This window comes from Heloderma suspectum, chromosome 5 (genome assembly GCF_057233095.1).
Source record: "Heloderma suspectum isolate Gila_16-S chromosome 5, 16-S_ref, whole genome shotgun sequence".
In the NCBI taxonomy this organism is placed as follows: domain Eukaryota; kingdom Metazoa; phylum Chordata; class Lepidosauria; order Squamata; family Helodermatidae; genus Heloderma; species Heloderma suspectum.
The window spans coordinates 73,540,322-73,563,452 of NC_139462.1; the positions used below are offsets into that span (position 1 = coordinate 73,540,322).

Here is a 23,131-nt window from a genome sequence, read left to right on the forward strand (position 1 = left end):
AGCAGCATGAACACAAGGGGAAGCTGAGCTTGCCCACTGGAGGAAAAAAGATGTGCCTGTTCCTGCTTCTAGATCTATCTGTATGCACCTTTTGCTTCTCTAGCACAGATCGTTGATGCATTGAACTCCATGCTTTGCTTTCCTTTGACTCCTGCACTCTTCCTGTCCCACTATCCCAGTCTTCCCCAACCTGGTTCTCTCTAAACTACAATATCCATCATCCACAGTCAGCAGAGCCATGGGGAAGGCTGCAGTATTTCTTTTTGCCTTTCCTACTCTATCTCCTCACTCTGCTGTCCCTGTGTTCCAGTTATTTTCTCCATGTCTTGGTTACCACCATCTCAAAATATACGAAGCCCACACAGGATGCTCCCAAAGCTTGATTCTTTGTTCTTCAGGTTGAAGAACCCCTAAGGATGGGAAAAAATGCCCAGGGTTGTATCCGATGGTGTCATTACACTAGTGCAAAGCTTCTACTGCTTATGGAAACCCCGTTTTTTTCTCTGCACAAGTGTCAAATCCAATACTTTGATTCTGCTTGTACTTGCTATTGTACAATGTGTTACACAAGCTGATGTGCAATGCATTGCTCAAGCAGTTCTGCAAACTGTTGCACAATTCATTATGATTTTATTAGACTAGGTGTTGATTGTACTAGTGCTAGTTCTTATAATGGCTGTGCAACCACAGAGTTGCTAACTCTTGGATCTTTTCCACAACCGTAACATTGGCTATATGCTCCAATCTGCAGTTTTCTTTACAGAGTCAGTAACTCTTACCTAGCAATAATATTTCACTTCACAGGGAGCAGAAATGATGCAAATAAAAGAGACATTCCTTACATTAATAAACAGTGGTGTATACATCTCAAGTACTACAATGGGCCGCAAGGGTGTCATGAAGTGTAAGTGATTCACTTTGGCAGTGGTGATGGTTCTACATGAGAATTAAAATTATGGTTGGGGGGGGGGCCTGCTATTTTTTTTTCTCTTTAATATGATGGACTTTATGGTCCTCCAGTCAATACCCATTTCATCAACCTCAAGTGTCCTATATACCCAAACTAAGATATTTTGGCTTCTTAGAAAACACTTGCCACTACAAAAGATGCACATTAGCTTGAGCTGCTTATATTCTCCCCCACCCCAACTTTGAATAGATGCTACTTTGCAGCTAGTTGAGAAGGGATAAAGATTTGGGGTATGAGGCAAGAAGAGGGGGCCCCACATCGCTTGTGCTGCTCTTAAGCATGCCCTTTCAGAGCGGGACAAAAGGTCCAGCTTCCTGCCCCTTCCATGGCGTTTCTGCATGTGGGCAAACGCAGCAGAGCATAAACAGTTGCAAATGGGAGGAGGAGGAAGGGCTGTCCTGGCTTGCTTTGCATATTTCTCCTTGCCTGGAATGAATCGAAAGGGAAGTTGGACCATTGTTCCCCGGGGCAGGGGGGCGGGCTCCCTGTTTCACCGACGTTGACAGAAACTGCAGTTTACACGCGGGCTTCCCACCACCCTCTTCTCCTTCCTGTTGTTTGCTTATGGAAAACAAGTGGGAGTGACAAAAGAAAGAAGAGAGGGAAACCCGGGGAGGCGCTGACTGACCACAGCGCAGAAAGAGTAACCTTGTCTTCTGCGGTCATTAACCTTGCTGCTGGCGGTTCCTTTCTCGAAAGCTTGTCAGGAGAATGTGAGCTCAGCCAGAGAGCTACTGCAGACAGGCGCACACGTTTCCGGGAGGGTATCTAAATTGCTGCAAGTGTTAGAACTCCCGGATCCGTGCCGAGGGTGTGGTGGGGTGGGCGCGCCTGCAAACATGAGATTCCAACGGCTCCTTTTGACCTGGGTTTTGCTCCTGACTGGGGTGCTCCTTATCGACGGACAGAGGCCAGGTGGGTACGACTTGTTCTCTGAGGAGGTTGCACGTTCGTTGGACTTCCCTATCCAGCGCGTAGGATTGCTGTGGTAGCTATGTTGGAAGCCTCGCTCTCGCTGTTTAGCCATAGTATTGTTAAAGCCATAACTCTCCAACGCTGCAATCCTATGCATACTTACTCGATGGAACTTACTTCCGAGTAGACAACATACAGGATTGCACCGCAAACGAATGCTGAATGAATAGATGCTGCATCTACATGCGCCTTTTCAGATCCAGTGCAAAGCCATTTCTTTTGCCCGCTCGTTAGAAGATGGCAAATTAACCATTGATGATAATCCTGCCAATGATTAATGATAATCATGTGTGGTGCAGCTTAAAACGCTTTCTTGAAATGCTACATTCGTCTAGGCTCAAATTGCTGTTTTACCGTAATAAATGGAATGAAAGTGTAAACGATAGGTTTATTTATATTTAGATACGTCAATTTTTAGATCCGTCAAGCACTGCAGCCGTAACATGACTAAATTAGAACGTTTAAGGAACAAAGCTTGAGTCGTGCAGGTTGTGCTGATGCAAATATTTATAAATGGCTGTTCTGTGCATGTGTATGTGCAATGCAATCACTTTACCGTTTTCCATTAAACTTGATCTGTAATCTTTCGCTAATATCTGCCTGGACTGCTCCTTTATTGCGTCCTAGGATGGTTTGATAGTTCTTTGATTGCCTATATCAGAGAGAGAGGGTGGGTAGTCCTAAGCCTTTTTCCTTTGCTGACCCAGAAATACACTGTCCCACGTTCCTACAGCACTCAACAAATTTTAGCCAAGATTTGAAAGAACAAATCAGTTCTAATGTACACATGTACAGAGAGGTTCGGCTATTGGGCAGTATAGAAATGAAATGAATGAATGAATAAATAAATAAAAAAAATTCTCTAGGATAGTAAATACTTGCATAATTGCCATCCTCACCCTCCAGCAGACTTTTTAGTGGGGAGATTCATTTTTCTGATTAAAGTGGACATCCTCAAACCACTAACCCTGCAGTGTAGTCTCATTAGCTATAACTCTAGAGCAAATAGCTTGAAGTGGATTGCAGCCTTGGGCAAAAATGAGCATTACCTGAGCACCAGCTGGTGGTTAACATACTTTTCCAGTCCAATTTGGCTGATAGCAAAAAAGTTCAAAGTGAAGCAGGGACAGGACAGGAAGATAAGAAAAAACTATTCCACCACAATTCCAACCTGTCCTTTCATGCATTAATGAAATGACACCATGGCGCTGAAGACATTTTTTTTTGTTTCTATGGGGAATTGAGAAAACATACCAAAGGACTGAGTTATCCAGAAGTCATTTGGGGTTGCAATCTGCAAAGCAGTTCTCTTTATTGGGTAGTAGGGAGAAGAGGACCTGCTGAAAACACTTTTCTAGACAATTTCTCAAGCATCCAGGACCTTGCAGAGGGTTTAATGGGACCTGGAGTAAGTGTGACATTGGCTCTGCCATTAGGACCTGTGTGTGTGTGTGTGTGTAGGGGTCTCTGGTGAACAATGTGATGGGGCTGGGACAGAGGACAATAACATGCACAGGAGGTGAGGCAGGGGGTCTCCTGATCTGCAGGGGCCTAGGACACATTTCCCCTGTTAACACCCACCCACCCACACACACACCTTGGGGGCAGCTCTGCCAGTACCTGGGAGGATGCTGGGGTAAAATACAATGCAGTTTTCCCTGGGATATACCTAGGTCTGCTTAAAGCTTTTTAGGCCTATAAAAATACAGAATAGTCACTCGGGGTCAATTGTCTATCCATCCTGCTATTCCCAACAGTGGGTCCAGAGGCTTTTGTAATATTAATTGCATTTTGATTTTTTTAGGAAAATAGAGAAGCATTCTACATTTGCAACTTTTGGGAGACAGCAGCTTGCTGAGGTCACCCACTGAGCATCAGCTGAGCTTTGAATGAGCATTTCCCACATCCCAACCCAGATCTTTACCTATTACACTGCCCTGTGAAATGAACACTGTTCGTTCTCTGTCTCCTCTCTTTACAGCAGCTCAAGGTACAGTGATGCATCAATAGTGCTTAGTATTTATACAGCACTTTCTCCTAAGTGCTCAAACATGCTTTGCATACACTACCTTACGATAACCCAGTAAGGTAGGCCAGTGTTACAACCCCAGGGCCAAAACAGGCATTAGTTTAAATCTAGCAGCTACATCTTTTTAAATTTTTTTACTCTAGAGTAGTTGCAGCGGGCCCAATCCGGACTCTGTCATGGGGGTGGGGGCTTTTAAAATCTGGATTGGGGGCCCTGCATCTACTCTAGAGTAAAAATAAAAAATACAGTTGCTAGATAAAGATTTAAAGTAATGTCCTTGACCCCCAGGGAGAAGGATTAGGGTTACTGTATTTAACTTATATGCAGAGTACATCATGAGAAATGCCGGGTTGGATGAATCACAGGTCGGAATTAAGATTGCCGGGAGAATTATCAACAACCTCCGATATGCAGACGATACCACCCTAATGGCAGAAAGCGAAGAGGATCTCAAGAGCCTCTTGTTGAGGGTGAAAGAGGAGAATGCAAAAGCTGGTTTGAAACTCAACATTAAAAAAACTAAGATCATGTCATCTGGCCCTATCACTTCCTGGCATATAGAAGGGGAAGAAATGGAAGCAGTGACAGATTTTACTTTCTTGGGCTCCAAGATCACCGCAGACGGTGACTGTAGCCATGAAATTAAAAGACGCTTGCTCCTTGGGAGGAAAGCTATGGCAAACCTAGACAGCATAGTAAGAAGCAGAGACATCACCTTGCCGACAAAGGTCCGTCTAATCAAAGCTATGGTTTTCCCAGTAGTAATGTATGGCTGTGAGAGCTGGACTATAAGGAAGGCTGAGCGCCGAAGAATTGATGCTTTCGAACTGTGGTGCTGGAGAAGACTCTTACGAGTCCCCTGGACTGCAAGGAGGTCAAATCAGTCCATCCTAAAGGAAATCAACTCTGAGTGCTCATTGGAAGGACAGATAATGAAGCTGAAGCTCCAATATTTTGGCCACCTAATGCGAAGAGAAAACTCCCTGGAAAAGACCCTGATGCTGGGAAAGACTGAAGGCAAAAGGAGAAGGGGACGGCAGAGGATGAGATGGCTAGATAGCATCACGGATGCAATGAATATGAACTTGAGCACGCTCCGGGAGAGAGCGCAGGACAGGAAGGCCTGGCGTGCTATGGTCCATGGGGTCACGAAGAGTCGGACACGACTGAACAACAACAACAATTTCTGTTGTCCATGAATGTGGCTTATCTTTTCCAGGGAACTCCACCAATATATTGTTAGCTTGGAAAAAAGGAGGGCAAAGGAGACATGATAGAGGTGGTACAAAATTATGAATGGTGTGGAGAATGTGGATAGGAAGGCATTTTTCTCCCTTACTCAAAATACTAGAGCTCTGGGTCATCCCATGAAGCTGATTGGTGGGAGATTCAGGACAGATAAAAAATACATCTTCACACAGCGCGTAGTTAAACTATGGAATTTGCTACCACAAGATGTAGTGATGGCCACCAACATGGATGGCCTTAAAAGGGGGTTAGACAAATTCCTGGAAGAGAAGGCTATCAATGGCTTCTAGTCCTGATGGCTGTGTGCTACCTCCAATACCAGAGATAGTATGCCTATGTACACCAGTTGCTGGGGAACATGGGCAGGAGGGTGCTGTTGCACTTGTGTCCTACTTCTGGTTTCCTGGTCGACAGCTGGTTGGCCACTGTGTGAACAGAATGCTGGACTAGAGGGACCCTTGGTCTGATCCATCAGGGCTCTTATTATGTTTTCATTAGCCACTGCTATTTCTAGTGGCAGTTCTTTCCTGTTTTCAAGCATTGTATTAATATTTATCAGGTGCCTCCTATCATTATTTATTCTATTTTCCAAACACCTTTTCCCATATAAAATACTCTCTAGGTGACATACAGGATTTAAAATGCTTAAACCATGAGCATTTTCTGAAAGGTTTTAAGAGCTCTTCTATACGAACATTTTCTTCCATGTGCTAAAACCAAAGAACACAAACCAGCCAAGCATAAACACTTAATAAAATTCAATGGGTTGTGCAGGGTTTACTCAGAAGTAAGTCCAGTTGTGTTCACTGGGGCTTATACTATAGTAAGTTTGTGTAAGGCTGCAGTCCTGTACACACTTACCTGGGAATAAGCCCCATTGAATATAATGGGATTCACTTCTACATTAGCATGCATAGGTTTGCACTATTGGAGTACTTGAGTTTGAGTGGATCATGCCCATGGACAGCTAAAGTTTCTGTAGTTTACATGAGTCTAGCAAATGGCTATTATGTGGAGCAATTTCGGGGATGTGCTGGAATGGCTTCTTCTGAATGAAGGCAGCTTTGTTACTGGAAACCCATATATGACTTTGTGCTTAGCAAGAAAATGACATTATCGTAATAGGAATCCTGTCCATGCAGAAGCTGGCAGAAAAATGGCATCTTGCTGCAAGTGGACATGCTTTATGCCCCTTCCAAAAGTACTTCGGACATCAGGTAGTAACCTTTCCTGCTTACCTATTGTTAATTTTTTGAACTCTTACTCTTTCAATTTTCTCCTGTCTTCCAGCTAACTTGGCAAGACGAAAACTGCACAGACATCACTGTTCCCACCGGAGATGCATGCCCCTGCATTCCAGAGTGCCCTTCCCATGAGGTATCGCAAATTCTACAGCTCTCGGGCTAAATTTTGGCGTGGGCCATTCATAAGTGTGTGGTAATAAAATCAGGCGCCAGCAGGATTACGATTGTCCAAGCCTGCCCCTGTAGCTTTGCTTAGGAACACTGTGTGGATAATTGAATAGGTTCTCCAGCATATACCCATTTACAAATTATACTTTCATTTCCAAACAGTTTGGGGAGGAGGGCATTTTGCTAACCCCAAACCACAAACAATTTCCTTTGGGCTCCATTCTTTGTGATTTTATTTGTTCTGAAAATAGAGCAAGGAGGAGGGAACGGCGGGGGGTGGGAATGAACTAAAGGGGGAAGCAGCACAATAAAAGTACTTGTTTTATGTGAACTCCAGGGCATGGTTCCAAATGAGTGAGTAGTACTGGGCTCTCTGTCAATTATTTCACTCTCTGAGTGAAGCTACACAGAGAAGGGGACTCATTTGACACCCTGCTGTCCTGCTGTGGTTTGCTATGAGCCAAAGGCAAACGTTTCCTCTTGCCTTGCCCATGAAATGATGAATATTTCATTACAATAAAACCTAAACAATGTATCCCTCCAATGGAATTCCTTCCATATATGTATCACTTAAAAATAAGATGGATAAAGCCGATAATAAACAGGGTCATGTGAGCTTGCTAAATAGCAATGCTTTAGTCCAATCTTCCCCAACCTGGCACTCTCCAGATGTGTTGGATGACAATTCAGAGTTGTCATCCAACACATCTGGAGGGCACCAGGTTGGGGAAGGTTGTGTTTAGCCCGATGTCATTGCATGCCCTTATGAGTATATATTTTCCCCGCAGTCCACCTATGGCAGGATTCACATGAAACTGTGTCAAGAGTTCAGTAATCTTTTCTTAAGATTGCCACTGTTTTTTGTCTTTTACTGATCTCCATCTGTGCTTTAACAATAGTATGACACATAGCTGAAAACAATCCACCCTGAACAACCCAACAAGAAGCCATGGGTTCTTAGGGTGGCCTGTGCATGGTTAACAAACCATGCTGAGGAAACTATGCCAGGTTTGGACATCACAACAAGGCACACTGAAATAAACAAGGGTGACAACCCACCATGGGTTACCGTGTCGTGCAAACCAGGTCACAGAAATGTAGCAGGGAATGCATCCCTAGCACGGCAATAATGCTATGCCAGAAGCTTCACCTAGTGAATTTCTTCATGCCAGGCTGCTCTTAAAATAGGCAGCAACTGGGTGTATTAAAAAGAAGATGGTTATTATCATTTAGCACCACAACAATCAAGCTTTTCTGAATGTGCAGCCTTTCAACATGGCAATTCCACACTGATTTCACTACTGTTGTAGCTGCAGCCATGGACCTGAGTAGTTGCACCAGAGAAATGTGTTTAATAGCTATGGATTTTTTAAAAACACAATCCAGGACAGTGCAACATTTATTTAAAATGTATTCCACTAGGCTGATTTTTGTAATAATGGAGGAACTCAAATGCCCTTTCACAAGAGTTCCAGAAGAGCAGCTAGGTTAGTCTAGAGCACCAAAAAGACAAAGGCCGAGGAAGACACAGATCAGCCTTCCCCAACCTGGTATGGGGAGCTATGTTGAACTATGACTCCCAGAATCCCCAGCCAGCCATGCTGGCTGGGAATGATGGGAGTTGTAGTCTCACATGTGGAAGGCACCAGGTTGGGGAAGGCGGACAGACTAACAAGTTTGTTGTGGCGAGAGCTCAGGTGCCATTCTATTCAAAGTAGTCAGTAGCAGGCGGCTGCTGTGAAGAACTGGAAGCTCTTTGGCTTTTGATTGCATTCCTCTGTACTGAGCTGACAGCATACTTTTTAACCCAAATGGGGATCCTACACCTTAAATAATGGGAGGTGCAAAGGACCAATGCTCTATAGCAGGAGTAGGCAAACTGGTGCCGTCCAGATGTTTTGGACGACAGCTCCCATAAAACCTAACCACTAGCCATGCTGTGCTGGGCTTATGTTAGTTGTAGTCCAAAACATCTGGAGGGCACCACATCGCCTACTCCGGCTCTGCAGTCTATGGCAGCATCTCAGTGCCAATCCTTAGCCCCTCCAGAACTATACAGATAAAACATGTAAATATACCACACTAAGGATCAAAAGCCTGCCAAGTTTCTTTTCAGGGAAGCACACCATTTACAGATGAATAAAACATGCTGTTGATAGCTTTGCGTCTGGCAACATCTCTTCTTATGTATGGATAATGGCATGGCCGTAGGTACTTTGGCTGTAATAAATAAAACATGACAGAGGCGATAACCCAGCATCCATTCTCTTAAAAGTTAGCTCCTTGGAACTAGTAAGACTAATCAAGAGTGAGGACCTTTAAGTTCACCTGGACAGTTCACCTTTGCCACGCATGTAGATTCAAAGAAAATGGCTGGGACTGTTTAGCTTAGAAAAGCGGTGGATATGGGGAGATGTGATAGATGTGTACAGAATTATGCATGGTGTGGAGAAAGTGGATAGGGATATGACAGGTATGTATTCCCTCCAGTATCTGAGGCAGCATGCCTCTCATACCAGTTGCTGGGGAACACAAGTGGGAGGATGCTGCTGCACTTGTGTCCTGCTTGTGGACTTTCCAAAAGTTGGCTGCCCTGAACAGAATGCTGGACTAGATGGACCTTTGGTCTGATTCAGAGCGACTCTTATGTTAGAAACTGAGCATGGAGTTTCTGCCAGTGCCATAATTTTTATGAATTCTGTCTATGAAGAAGCTGGGAGGCAGGGGGAAATAGGATTTTGCAACAAGCAGACATGCTCTGCTATGGCCCTACCAAAATACTTCTGTCACCACACAGCAGCCATTATGGTTTGCGTATTATTTATTCAGCATTATCAATGTGTGTGGTATGCTACAGGGTATAAAAGTGCTGACAATCTATAATTCTACACAAGGGAGACAAGAGAACAGGGGTGGCCAACTTGTGGCCTTCCAGATATTGTTGGACTGCAACTCCCATCATCCTAAAACAGCATAGCCTATGGTGAAAGGTGATGGAAGTTATTGACCAACAACATCTGGAGGGCCACAGGTTGTCCACTCTTGCAGTAGAGGAAGGGGGAGGGAAGTGAAGGCAGGGGAAAACTGGGAAAGAATGGGTGTTATTTCAGCTATACATACTTAAGCTAAATTACAGTAGTAGACAGGAAACTGATGCAGGAATTCAATAAGTGATTTAGAATCATAGAATCATAGAATCATAGAATAGTAGGGTTGGAAGGGGCCTACAAGGCCATCGAGTCCAACCCCCTGCTCAATGCAGGAATCCAAGTCAGAGCATCCCTGACAAATGGCTGTCCAGCCTCGTCTTGAAGGCCTCCAGTGTGGGAGAGCCCACCACCTCCCCAGGTAATTGGTTCCATTGCCGTATTGCTCTGACACTCAGGAAGTTTTTCCTGATGTTCAGTCGGAATCTGGCTTCCTGTAACTTGAGCCCATTATTCCGTGTCCTGCACTCTGGGATGATCAAGAAGAGATCCTGGCCTTCTTCTCTGTGACAACCTTTCAAGTACTTGAAGAGCGCTATCATATCTCCCCTCAGTCTTCTCTTCTCAAGGCTAAACATGCCCAGTTCTTTCAGTCTCTCTTCATAGGGCTTTGTTTCCAGTCCCCTGATCATCTTTGTTGCCCTCCTTTGAACCCTCTCCAGCTTGTCTGCATCCTTCTTAAAGTGTGGTGCCCAGAACTGGACACAGTACTCCAGATGAGGCCTAACCAGTGCTGAGTAGAGGGGAACTAGTACTTCCCGGGATTTGGAAGCGATGCTTCTATGAATGCAGCCCAAAATAGCATTTGCCTTTTTTGCAGCCACATCACATTGTTGGCTCATATTCAGCTTGTGATCGACGACAATTCCAAGATCCTTCTCGCTCGTAGTGTGGTTGAGCCACGTATCCCCCATCTTGTAACTGTGCATTTGGTTTCTTTTTCCTAGGTGCAGAACTTGGCATTTGTCCCTATTAAATGCCATTCTGTTGTTTTCTGCCCAGCACTCCAGTCTATCCAGATCACTTTGAATTTTGTTTCTGTCTTCCAAGGTATTAGCTATCCCGCCCAATTTTGTGTCATCTGCAAATTTGATCAGCATTCCCTGCACCTCCTCCTCCAAGTCATTAATAAAAATATTGAAGAGCACTGGGCCCAGGACTGAGCCCTGCGGTACCCCACTCGTTACCTCTCCCCAGCTTGAGAAGGTCCCATTGATAAGCACTCTTTGAGTCCGATTCTGTAGCCAACTGTGGATCCACTGGATCGTTGTTTCATCTAGCCCACTTCGAGCTAGTTTGCTCATCAGGATATCATGGGGCACTTTGTCGAAAGCTTTGCTGAAGTCGAGGTATATGATGTCTACAGCATTCCCACGGTCTACAAGGGAGGTGACTTGATCAAAAAATGAGATCAGATTTGTCTGGCAGGACTTGTTTTTGACAAATCCATGTTGGCTTCGAGTAATCACTGCATTGTTGTCAAGGTGCTTCCAGATGGATTGCTTTATGATCTGCTCCAGAATTTTCCCAGGGATTGATGTCAGACTGACTGGTCTGTAGTTCCCAGGTTCCTCCTTTTTACCCTTTTTGAAGATAGGGACAACGTTAGCCCTCCTCCAGTCATCTGGCACTTCCCCGGTCCTCCATGATTTCTCAAAGAGAATAGACAGCGGTTCTGAGAGCTCTTCTGCCAGTTCCTTTATGACTCTAGGATGCAGTTCATCTGGCCCTGGAGATTTGAACTCATTCAAAGTAATGAGGTGTTCCTTGACCATATGCCTGTCGATCTCAAGCTGCAATCCTGCCCCTTCAGCCTGTACTTCGCCTTTGCCAGGGGGGTCATAGACCCTCTTTTGGGAGAAGACTGAGCCAAAGTAGGAATTGAGCACCTCTGCCTTTTCTTTGTCATCTGTTATCATTTTGCCATCCTTATTTAATAGCTGAACAACCATTTCTTTCCTCTGCCTTTTACTATGCACGTAGCTGAAGAAAGCCTTTTTGTTGTTTTTAGCATCCCTCGCTAACCTCACCTCGTTCTCCGCTTTAGCCTTCCTGACGCCATCCCTGCAATTCTGTGCTACCTGCCTGTACTCTTCCTTTGTTACTTGGCCTTCTTTCCACTTCCTATATGTGTCCTTTTTTGTTTTCAGGTCATCCCTAAGCTTTTTGTGAAGCCACATTGGCTTCTTCTGTTGTCTTCCACCTTTTCTTCTTGTTGGAATTGTTTGTGATTGTGCCTTGAGAATTTCCTTTTTTAAAAGTTCCCACCCATCTTGGACTCCTTTTCTCGCTAGCATTGTTTGCCATGGGACCTTACTGATCATTGTTCTGAGTTTATTAAAATCAGCTTTCCTAAAATTCAGGGTACGCGTTTGAGTACACTCGGCTTTTGCTTCCCTTAGAACCAAGAACTCAAGTACAACATGGTCGCTTTCCCCCAGAGTTCCTGTAACTGCTACTTTATCCACTAAGTCATCTCTGTTGGTTAGGATCAAGTCAAGGATAGCCGATCCTCTAGTTCCTTCCTCTACTTTCTGTAGGAGGAAGTTATCCGCCACACAAGTCAGGAATTTCCTGGAGGGGCCATGTTTTGCAGAATTTGTCTCCCAACAAATATCGGGGAAATTGAAGTCCCCCATTACTACTACATCATGCTTCCTTAAAACATTGGCTATTTGCTTTTCAAAAGTTTCATCCTTGGCTTCTCCTTGATTGGGTGGCCGGTAGTAGACTCCGACCACCAGGTTCCTTTTATTCTTTGCTCCATTTATTTCAACCCAGATGCTTTCGATGGGGCTACCAAGCTCCTCCTCCTGTATTTCTGTGCAGAGATATGTATTTTTCACATACAGTGCAACCCCGCCTCCCTTTCTGTTCCTCCTGTTCTTTTTGAACAAGTTATATCCTTCAACTGCTGTATTCCAGTCATGAGAGTCATCCCACCAAGTCTCAGTTATACCTATCAAGTCATAATTTCCCTCCTGTATTAAGAGTTCAAGTTCGTTCTGTTTGTTTCCCATACTCTGGGCATTAGTATATAGACATTGAAGACCATGTGCTTCATAGTCTGGCTTTCTTCCTACATGTGTCTGAAGACTATTATTGGGCGCTATCAGCGCTGTTCTCTCCATTGCAGTGCATGCGCCTACGTCCATTGTTACCCCCAACATTACATCTCCCTTCCCCGTAGGATTCAGTTTAAAGCCCTCCTGATGAAGTTCTTCATGCTGTGGCCAAACACATTCTTCCCAGCCTTTGTGAGGTGCAACCCATCCCTAGCCAACAGCCCATCTTCCAGGAAGTATAGCCCGTGGTCCCAGAATCCAAATCTCTCTCGTCGGCACCACCTTCGTAGCCAGTCATTCACCCGGAGTATTTTTCGTTCCCTTTCTATCCCTCTTCTAACTACTGGAAGGATGGATGAGAAAACTATCTGGGCCCCAAAGTTCTTGAGTTTCCTTCCCAAAGCTTCAAAGTCTGAAGCAAAGGACAAAGTGGCTTGCACGGAGATACCTCTGGGAACCCCACACACCAGAAAACACCTGATGCTTGTAAGCCTCCGGTAACCATAGTAAACAAAACAAAAAAATCCATCCATGTTAACTATAATCTTTACTTATGTGCTATGCTTTAAGTAACAAATGTATTTAAAATCCTCACAACCACAGCTACCATCATAATGACTTTTCTAAGATCCAAACTAGTTACATCACTGTTAGGTTTTTAAGGAGTTTATTATATGCATGTTATTTAGACAGATGATCAAACAAGGTTTTATTGCCAAGGCCCACCTGTGTGTCGATTTCAACAGACAGCAGATTGAGAGCTCTCAGTTGTGTCAGCAAAAGAATGCCTAGCCAAAGCAATCACATCAGGTCACTCAGCACATAGAAATTTAGGAGCAGGATGGAATTTAGAGGACGTCTCATTGAGCCACTGCTGCAAAAGTAATTCACTTCTTCTCCCCACTTCCAGCATTTCATGACTGTGTGGACAGTCTCTAATGTGATTTGAAATTTAATGCATTTGAGTTAATATTGCAGAGCCTGGGTGATAAATATGCACTTAGGTGGATTCCCCCTTCCCCCTCTTACAGAATATTTATTTGCAAGACTAAAAGCTATTTTGTAGCTAGTTCCGGTGAGGGAGCTGCTTGCTTGTAACACCAACCAGCATTGAGCAGGAACACCAGCTCTTTCTTAACCAAACATAACCTGGTCTGGAGATACGATTTTGAACAGCTGAAATGGTTGGTGTGTCACGCAAGGGAAGGATTGGATGGGGTTCAGCAGTTCAGATTTTCCTGTGAAAGTGTCGTGGTGTATTGTCTACACTGATATGGATCTGGCAACTTGCTGCTGCTGTGGAAAAGGGAAATTCCATGTTGGGCATTGTTAGAAAAGGGATTGAAAATAAACTGCCAATATCATTCTGCCTTGAAACATATCTATGGCGTGACCACACTTGGAATACGGTTCTGGTCTCTGCCTCTCAAAAAGGATCTTGCAGAGCTGGTAAAGGTTCAGAAAAGGGCAACAAAATGATCAAGGGGCTGGAATATCTCCCCTATGAGGAAAGGTTACAATGTTTGGAGCTGTTTAACTAAGAACAAAGGCAAGTATAAGAAGACATGATAGAGGTGTGCAAAACAATGCATGGTGTGGAGAAAGTGGATGAGGAAAAGTTTTTCTTCCTTTCTCTTAATACTCGAACCCAGGGTCATGCCATGAAGCTGATTGGTGGCACGTTTAGGGCAGTTAAAAGGGAGCACTTCTTCACACAGCACATTGTTAAACTATGGAATTTGCTGCCACAAGATGTGGTAATTGCCGCCAGCTTGGATGGCTTTAAAAGGGGAGTGGACAGATTCATGGAGGATAAGGCTATCAATGGCTACCAGTCATTAAGGTTATATATTACTTCCAGTATCAGAGGCAATGTGCCTATATATGCCAGTTCCTGGCAAACACAAGCAGGAGGTATTTTTGCACTTGTGCCCTGTTTGTAAGCTTTCCACAGGCATCTGGTTAGCCATTGTGGGAAACAGGATGCCCAGCTAGATAGGCCTTTGGTCTGATCCAGCATAGCTTTTTTTATGGGTTGTATCCAATGTTAGCTTAACTGCGATGTCATTCATTTCAGTGGGTAGAACTAAGTAGAACTAACATCGGATACAACCCTATGTTCCTTTGCTGTGCATGGGTTAGTATAGAACTCATACATTTTCCAAGCTGACCACTCACAGGAATACTAATTTTCTTAAACATTAAGCATGTGCAGAATCTATCTATGGTTCTGAATTGGCTGATAGGGCACTGCTACTGCCCCTTACAACTTGACTCACCCGAGTAATAGGTATTTGAGCTCATACTGCCTGTTTTACAGGCAGTAGCACCTTAGGATAAAATGCAGCCGTGCCAAACAAGAAGGCTCCTCCTAGATACTTCCCTACATGAGCTTGATTATTAAAGGCTGCTAAGGTGCCTTCATCACTCATTATTCCAGTTTCGCTGATAGCTCATGAGGCTCAGGACCATACTTGTAGCTAACTACTTGGAAATAAGAGTAATGTCAATTCCCACACAATTGTCAATCTTGGAGGAGGGAGGAATTACATATTAATATATGTTTTATTGAAAGTTGAAATATAAGTTAAACTAGCCCAATAATGAAGAATGCTGTTTGGGCACTTTCACATTCTACTTTGGAGGGGAAATACTTAAACCTCCTAAAGGAAAAAAAAATCAGCTGAGCTCTCTAATCAGTCATTGCACTGGCCTAATTCTAAGATTTAAAATAAGCAAATATTTCCCTGCCAGACTTCTTTTACTGTGACAGCAGATTCATAATGTCTTTCTAAATCCTGGCCTGCTCCTGGAGGGTGAGGAAGAATTGCCTGCAGACAAGATTAGAGGCATCAAAAGGTCAAAGCCATGTTATGGCGCTCAAGTGCAAATAGGCTCCACTGAATTTAACAGGGAACAGAAAGATTAATAATATTGATACCATGTCATGATCAGTGTACAGTGTACACTGTACATGGCACCTGACAGTTATATACACACAATCTAGTCAAGTCCCCACTCACAAGGAGCTTACAGTGTTAAATACACTGTCATCAAAATTCTGCAGACCCTATAAAACTGCCCCACGCCATATTTTAAAACAAAGTTCTCATCATATAATGGACCCAAAGCTGGTATGATCTTTAGTGGTTACGGTGCAAGATCACCTGGAGCAACAGTTTAATGTACAGATGTAAGAGGCTCACTCATACTTCCATATAACTGCTGGTCTTCAAAGGCTGGGAACCACACAGGTAGGTCACACCAATGGCATCACAAGATTTGCTTAAAGAAGAAAAATGACATATGTTCATGCCATTTATGTCCAAGTTGATGAAATGTCAAAAGGAATGTCCATTCAATAGATGGAAAAGTCACTTGCAATCCTAGCAGTTGTAAAATCCATAGAATAATTAGGAGACTGTATGGATTTTACAATGTAGCCCCTGACCTGAAAAGGCTTATGCATGCCTGGGGTAGAGCATCCCAACATTTAGTCCGAACTTTTATAACACCTGATGCTTTCTACAGTTAAAGTAGTAGTAGAAATAGGGGGCGGGGGGAGGGGAGAGATTGTAGGTCTGCACTGCAAATTGATACTGGTTCCATACTAGTTTAACTGTCATAGTTCTCCCCAACCCCAATCAGAAAGTTCTGGAAATTGTAGATTACTACAGGTGGTAGGAATTGTGGTGGAGAGCTCCACAACCTACCTGCCCCCACTGCATGATTACGATTCCCAAGATTCCTTAGGGCGGTAGAATGATGATTAAACCAGTATTGTCTGCAGTGTAGTTCCATCCAGGGAAAGGGCATATACATTAACAATAAATACAATTGGGTACTGTTTGTTTCAGGTTGACTTTAAAAGTGGGTCCTGGGTTTGAAAAGGCTGAAGGCTACTGTTCTAAATGTAATATTTAACGCATCATGGACTAGATGATTTCTGAGTTCCTACCAACCCTATGATTCTATCTTGCATGTGGATTTCTTTCCCGTTTATAATAATGAGCCTCGTGTGGAGCAGAGTGGTGGGTGGCAGTATTGCAACTGAAAGTCTCCCCATGACCTGAGTTCGATCCCAGAGGAAGCCGGGTCTCGGATAGCCGGCTCAGGTTAACTCAGCCCTCCATCCTTCCGAGGTCGGTAAAATGAGTACCCAGCTTGCTGGCGGAAAGATAGCCATGACTGGGAAGGCAATGGCAAACCACCCCACTATAGTCTGCCATGAAAACGCCAGCACAAGCAGCGTCCTTCTAGGGGTCAGTAATGACCCGGTGCTTGCACAGGAGGAACCTTTCCTATTGTTTATAATACAGAGTATAGATGACTAGATGACCATATATAAAAATGATATCCCTTGCAAAGAATTTTCTACCTAAGCATGCATTACTTCTTTTTACAGACAGGAAACTGAGGTTCAGAGTATTGGGCATGATGCTATCAAATGTTCAACAGAAAGCTTGTTCAACAGAAAGCTTGGCAGGAGCTCTAAATACATCCCAACCCCATATTCATTGCAAGTTTTCTACCTGTCTCACAAGCCAAGTCTTCTGGACATGCAGCAATTTGCATGTTTGCTCAAGTATTATCCTTCCAAGGGTCTCAACTGAACACCGTCAGACTTGAAGACTCCTCTAAGCATCGGCAAGCACCAATTACTGTTTGAATAACGTACCTATTTAACTGGTTTCTAAACAAAGTGAGAGAGGATTGGACAAATGTATCCTGTTTATCTGATCCAGATCTACTGGTGCAAGCAAACCAGTGACTCCTGCACTTAAAACCTCCTGAGTGCCGCTGAAAACAGCCCACCGGAAGAGAGTATAAATGAATGACTCCAAATTTACTTTCCTTAACAGTTCTTTTAAAAGCTACACATGCTGCATGATACAGGGCTATACATGAAAAGAGGAGTTGAACAAGATAAATGCACTTAGTCTCCTTTGATAACAAGTGAGGAATATTTGCCCTTTCATACATTATGGTTCCTTGCAATCACACAACAGATGCAATTTTCTTCATGATGCAGTAATGATTGTGAATGGCAATTGTGGCTTTTCCCTGGCCACTAGAAAGTCAACTTCTACTAATTAATTGTGTGAAGCTCAACTGTTCCCAAACATCAGTTCTTCACCCTACCACTTTTAAAAGTTGAGCGCTATACATCTACCAGTAAAACCTGCAACAAAATGTTGCAGTGTATCCTCACGTCCTAACAAGAATATGTCTACTCATGGTGCCAGTCAGTTATGTCCTCCTTCAGGAAACTCCATTCCATTCTCTCTGTATACTTGTTGGCTCCCCCCCCCCACCTCGACACTCAACATTCTCTAGCTACTGAGCTTGCTCAATCCTCATTGAGGTGTGTGTGTGTGTAGTTTTGCCCCATTTGATGGTTTGAAGATTTGGGGGGGGGGGTACTTCTGCAAACCTTGGGTTTTCCCTGAGCATGCTAATACTTCCCTTTTGTTTCTTTCTGCCTCTGCTTGGCTTTGTCAGCGCTCACCACCCGAGTTCAGTAGCAGAGAGGAGTGGTATTTTTTTTGTAAAAAAAGTTGACTATCTCAGTACAATAATTTTAAATCCAGTCTGGTTTACTCTCCCCCAAATACAGTTCCTACCAACTGCTGGGAAGAGGAATGAAGTGGAGAAATCCAAATGACAACATTTGATAGCAGCACTGTTATAATCTATGCAGGTGTCCCATAAGCCATCATCAGGAAACATTCAACAACCTTATTATAAGCCTGTTGGAACAAGCTTCACAGGGGTTTAGGGTTTCTCTAAACAGGGGGAAAACAACGAAGAACAAAGTGATCCTATCTGGGAGCTTTGGAGAACCATCCGTGCAATATGATAGGCATTCTTCTCTACATGTCAACACAGCACTCTAGTAGCCAGGAAGGAAATTTTACAATATTAGAACAGTTATGGTGTCATTTAAAGAACTATTGGTGTATTGTTTATTACTTAACCATTCACATGTCTCTATATCTTTAATACCATAGCTAAGAATATGCAAAAATTAAGCAATTGTTTCGTAAATATGATTGGTTAATATTTATATTAAAAATGTGTATTCGATGTTGAAAGCCACAGTTATTCAAGCAACTTTCTCATTATCTCAAGTCGGAGATGGTATCTATTGACATTGCTGGTGCATTCTTGTTTTCAGGTGGAAAATTCTTAAATACTAATTAACCTTAACTGGAAAGACTTAACAAGTATGTCTGAACTTTACTTTGGAGCTCTGCTCATACCAGTAGAAATATACCAAGTAAAGCTATGCTGATAAACCTGTGCAGGATCAGGGTCTTAGCAGATCAGTCTTCCTTAAAATATTCTTGGTTGTCTTTGTACTAATTTTAACATGTTTACAGCCACTGTAGAACATATGGTGAGATTCAATTATTTCTTCAGAGCATGTTTGTAACTGTATATGTTGTAAAAATTGTACTTCAAATAGCATTGTCATATTAAATCTTTGTACAATTTTTTTTAATTTTTGTATTCTGTAAACACATGGGAATGACCCACCTCCAAAGACAAATAAAATATTTGCCTAATCTGTTTATAAATTTCATAAGGGATCAGTGTAAACTTGAATAATCTGTATAGCTAAATAAAATATAGCTTAAATCTCGCTATTTCTTTGATTTTATTTTAAGTCACAAAGTTTATAGGATTTAGGCAGTTAAAGCCACACTATTTTTTTTAAGTGTTCTTATTTCACTTGGATCTAGATAGGCACAAGTCAAGTGTAACCACCACCACCCCTTTTCGAGATACATACGGAAATTAAAAATATTGTTTTTTGTATGCCAGCACACTATATTTCATGCACATCACTCACAGTAAAAATATTGGGCTCGATCCAGATTATGTCATACCTAGTCTAGACCCATTCAAACCAATGCAACTTAACTCAGTCATATTATCTCAATTCTGTCCCAGTTCCATTGGCTGCTTATTTGTTTCCAGGCCCAAATTAAAGTGCTGGTCTTTGCCTTTAAAGCGCTAAACCAAGGGTGGGCAACACATGGCCCATGAACCACATGCAGCCTGCCACGGCCAGTTGTGCACCCCTGGTCCCTACTGTTGTTTCCCCACCAACCTGGAAATCACAGCAATTCTGCTGGGAAACGAGGTGCACCAAGGGTTTCCAAGATTATTGGTGCTGGAACTAAAGTAACTGCCGGTGCTGCCCACAATTGTTGTGGAGCTGTTTGCTCATTGCTAAAAATAAGAAAGCTCCAGAGCAGCTCTCGCCCTTCTGCAATAAAGCTTTGCATTTGATTTCAAACTTCTCATGCATCGCTTCAGCACATGACATAAAACAGCATCTCCCTGAGCAAAAGATGCATTGCACCTACAAAAGATGCAGCCCTAGTTTTTTATAATAAGAAGAATAGTGTTCATACACAGGGTCAGCTTTTGGTGTTTTTCTAGGCATCTCGTCCACCAGTATTTGCTATGTAATGTAGTGACCTATTTGAACGTGACTAATGTACAGGTGTTTGAAGAATAGGGGTCAAAAGGACAATTCCCCTTGGGATGTAGTCCCGATCGCAGTTGTCAGACAGACTTGGGAAGGAAGACCTCAAATATTTTTCTCAAGCAAATGGAAAACCAGTTGATATCCATTCCCATCTGTATACTGAACAAGCATTTCCCAGAGTCTAATATTTACACACAGGGAGCCAGTTCTGCCTCCAAACACATTGTAATGCATCTGAGGCACTTAACTGGTTCCCACAGTGACACTGCTTTTATGTCTGTTGGGTTATCTCAGGATTAGGCTATTGATAGCCTTATCCAGCCAGATTGCTTTTCCCTTTAATTACCCTTCACTGAAGAGAAATGAAGATGTTTGCCCCAAGCTCTATAGACAGTTCTTGAGCAGACTGCATTCACATTTAAGGCCTACAAAGAAATGGGCATAAGTGTTTTATGGAAAGTTAATCAAGAACAGCACAAGTTCATAGAAAGAAAAAATCAGAAAGCAAACATCCAAGGGTGCCATGGAAAAATTACGTGTATTTTGACATTTACCTACTGCATTTCAAGCTTTCAGCTCTTCAACTTGTCTTTTATTAAAGGAATTACAAACTTTGATAAAGAGCAGGGAGATCAAAATTCATTAGGTAATTTTTTAAAAATAACTTTTAATGGTACCTTTGGATGTTTTCCTATTTTTTCTTAGAGAAGATTAAGCCAACCCAACATTTAACCATACAAACCCTTCCATGTGGAAGCAACAATCCCCATTGCTAAATGTTATTTCTACATGACTTACCTATGGGGCACAACCACTATTTAAGTTCTTATACCTTGGAGTCAAGTATATAAGAATTCAGTTTTGCTTTGTGCTTTAACTCCAGCAATGTAGGAATGGGTAATATACCATCAATATGTATGCACCAACAATAAGTTGCATCTACAGTATTCTAGCTTTAAATTAATGCTTCTAGCCCACATGAATATAAACATTGGAAAAATGGCAATAAGGCTAAGAAAAGCTAGTTGAGCCTCAGTTTTGTTTCTCAACTCCTGGAATTTCTAAATACATATAATGATTTCCCCACCACCGCCACCACCACAAGTCAGGGAGTCACATTTCCAGACAATGTCAAGATAGGAATTTCATAGTGCATCATGCTGACCCATTAGAGTTCACATTCATAGAGACATGAAAAAACGAGAACTAATGACATACATTATCTACATTAGTTTAAATCCTTCCAACTTTGTTCTGGGAATAAAACATATGTAAACATTTTGTATGGCAGACACTTCTTCGTCCCCTGTTCATGGCTGTACCTAAGCATATTACCTCTGCGGGCTCAAGATCTGAGTTGACTTAGTGGAGCTTCAAGCATTTCTTTCTTTCTTTCTTTCTTTCTTTCATTCATTCATTCATTCATTCATTCACATTCTTGTACTTACCTTTATACATTGTTTTTGCATTCTTGTGCACACATTTATACACTGAGATACCAGCATGTCTCTTAACGTGTGTTAAGAGTGCCACACAACTGTGGTGCCCATATGAACAACTTCCCTTCTTTTGTTCCTCTATCCAGCTTTTCCTTGCTGTAGTTGAGAGACACAAGGAAGCCCCTGAGATGGGAGAAACCACTTTTGCGTTACATTTTTAGGTCCCAGTTATCTATAAATTTAGGTAAGAGACAGATTTCTCACACCTAAAGTTGGCAAGTTACCTTCCAGGAAAAGCAGTGGCTTGAGAGCCATCTCACACCCACTGCCTCTTCAGTCACAACACATTTCCTTCCTTTCAGACTTGGCCATCTTACAGAATACCTAAGAGATTCAAATAGCGCCCCCCCCCCCGATTCCCACTTATCCACATCCCACCCCATGTGCCCCTTTATCTACACCTGTTTTGGGAAGAAGCAAGCTCAGGAGGAATTGCTGCAGCTTTGTTCTAATGATTCATCCCTTCCACCCACAGAAACCACAGAGGGACCTAGGATGTGCTGTTCTATTCCTCCAATGCCAGTTTTAGATTAGTATCCCAAACCACAGATCCTCACAGGCAGCATGCAACTGGACATGATAATCCCTAACTTCATCTGTGAAGCAGATTATTGGTGTTGCATGAGAATATCAAGCTAGTGGAAGTTCATTGAAAGCTTTGGGAAATGGTGCCCTGCATTTTAAATACAGAAGACCCTTTAGGCTGTCCTGAGCACTTTCACTGCCTTATTAGCAAGTTGAAAGTATTTTGTAATGCATGACTGGAACTAGGGAGACATAGGCACAAATCCCTACTCAGTTATGACCCTTGAGCCAGTTGCTGTTATCAGGACCAAAAAGATTATGAGCTCCATTACAAAGTAATATGAAGTGAGGCACAATTTAAACTGCAGTAGGGGGCGCTGAGCCCTTACCTGGAACCTCTGTCCATCCCAACACACTTCCAGCTATTTTTCTCCTGGCCACAGAGTTCCACCAGAAAAAAGACCATTGCGTGGGTAAGATCCAAGCCCCCTACTGAGGGTGATTAAAGGGATTCGAGGAGGACCCAACTCATGCATCTTGCAGTCCTTCTAAGCTACCTCAGGGCATTGAGAAAGAATTAACTGGGGAAACCCAAGGATGGCACCCTGACCTTCCTGGTGGACCTGTGAAAAATATATAAAAGGTAAAGGTGTCCCCAACCAGTCGTGTCCGACTCTAGGGTGCGGTGCTCATCCCCGTTTCTAAGCTGAAGAGCCAGCGCTGTCCGAAGACGCTTCCGTGGTCATGTGGCCGGCGTGACTGAACACCGAGGTGCACGGAACGCTGTTACCTTTCCTGCCGAGGCGGTACCTATTTATCTACTTGCAATTTCTTGCTTTCGAACTGCTAGGTTGGCAGAAGATGGGACTGAAGACGGGAGCTCACTCCGTCACACAGCACTCAGGTCTCGAACTGCTGTC

General features: G+C 43.1%; 1 protein-coding gene across 2 annotated transcripts; it reads left to right on the forward strand.

The window, feature by feature from the left end:
- Positions 1 to 1,643: 1,643 nt before the first annotated feature.
- APELA (apelin receptor early endogenous ligand) lies at positions 1,644 to 19,335 on the forward strand. Of its 2 annotated transcripts, none has more exons than XM_084856387.1 (3): positions 1,644 to 1,885; positions 6,513 to 6,599; positions 17,092 to 19,335. In XM_084856387.1, exons 1-2 carry the CDS (start codon positions 1,810 to 1,812, stop codon positions 6,596 to 6,598), a joined length of 162 nt encoding a protein of 53 aa, XP_084712513.1. In that variant the 5' UTR covers positions 1,644 to 1,809; the 3' UTR covers position 6,599; positions 17,092 to 19,335. The 2 variants fall into 2 exon arrangements, with proteins under 2 accessions (XP_084712513.1, XP_084712512.1); XM_084856386.1 differs by having other exon boundaries at positions 18,304 to 19,335.
- The last annotated feature ends 3,796 nt before the right edge of the window (positions 19,336 to 23,131 follow it).

What these genes read in the sequence shown, in the direction of transcription:
- APELA (XM_084856387.1), top strand. Translation starts at nt 1,810, where the DNA reads ATGAGATTCCAACGGCTCCTTTTGACCTGGGTTTTGCTCCTGACTGGG. An exon ending in TATCGACGGACAGAGGCCAG is followed by an intron (nt 1,886 to 6,512) that starts GTGGGTACGACT and finishes CCTGTCTTCCAG; the next exon opens with CTAACTTGGCAAGACGAAAA.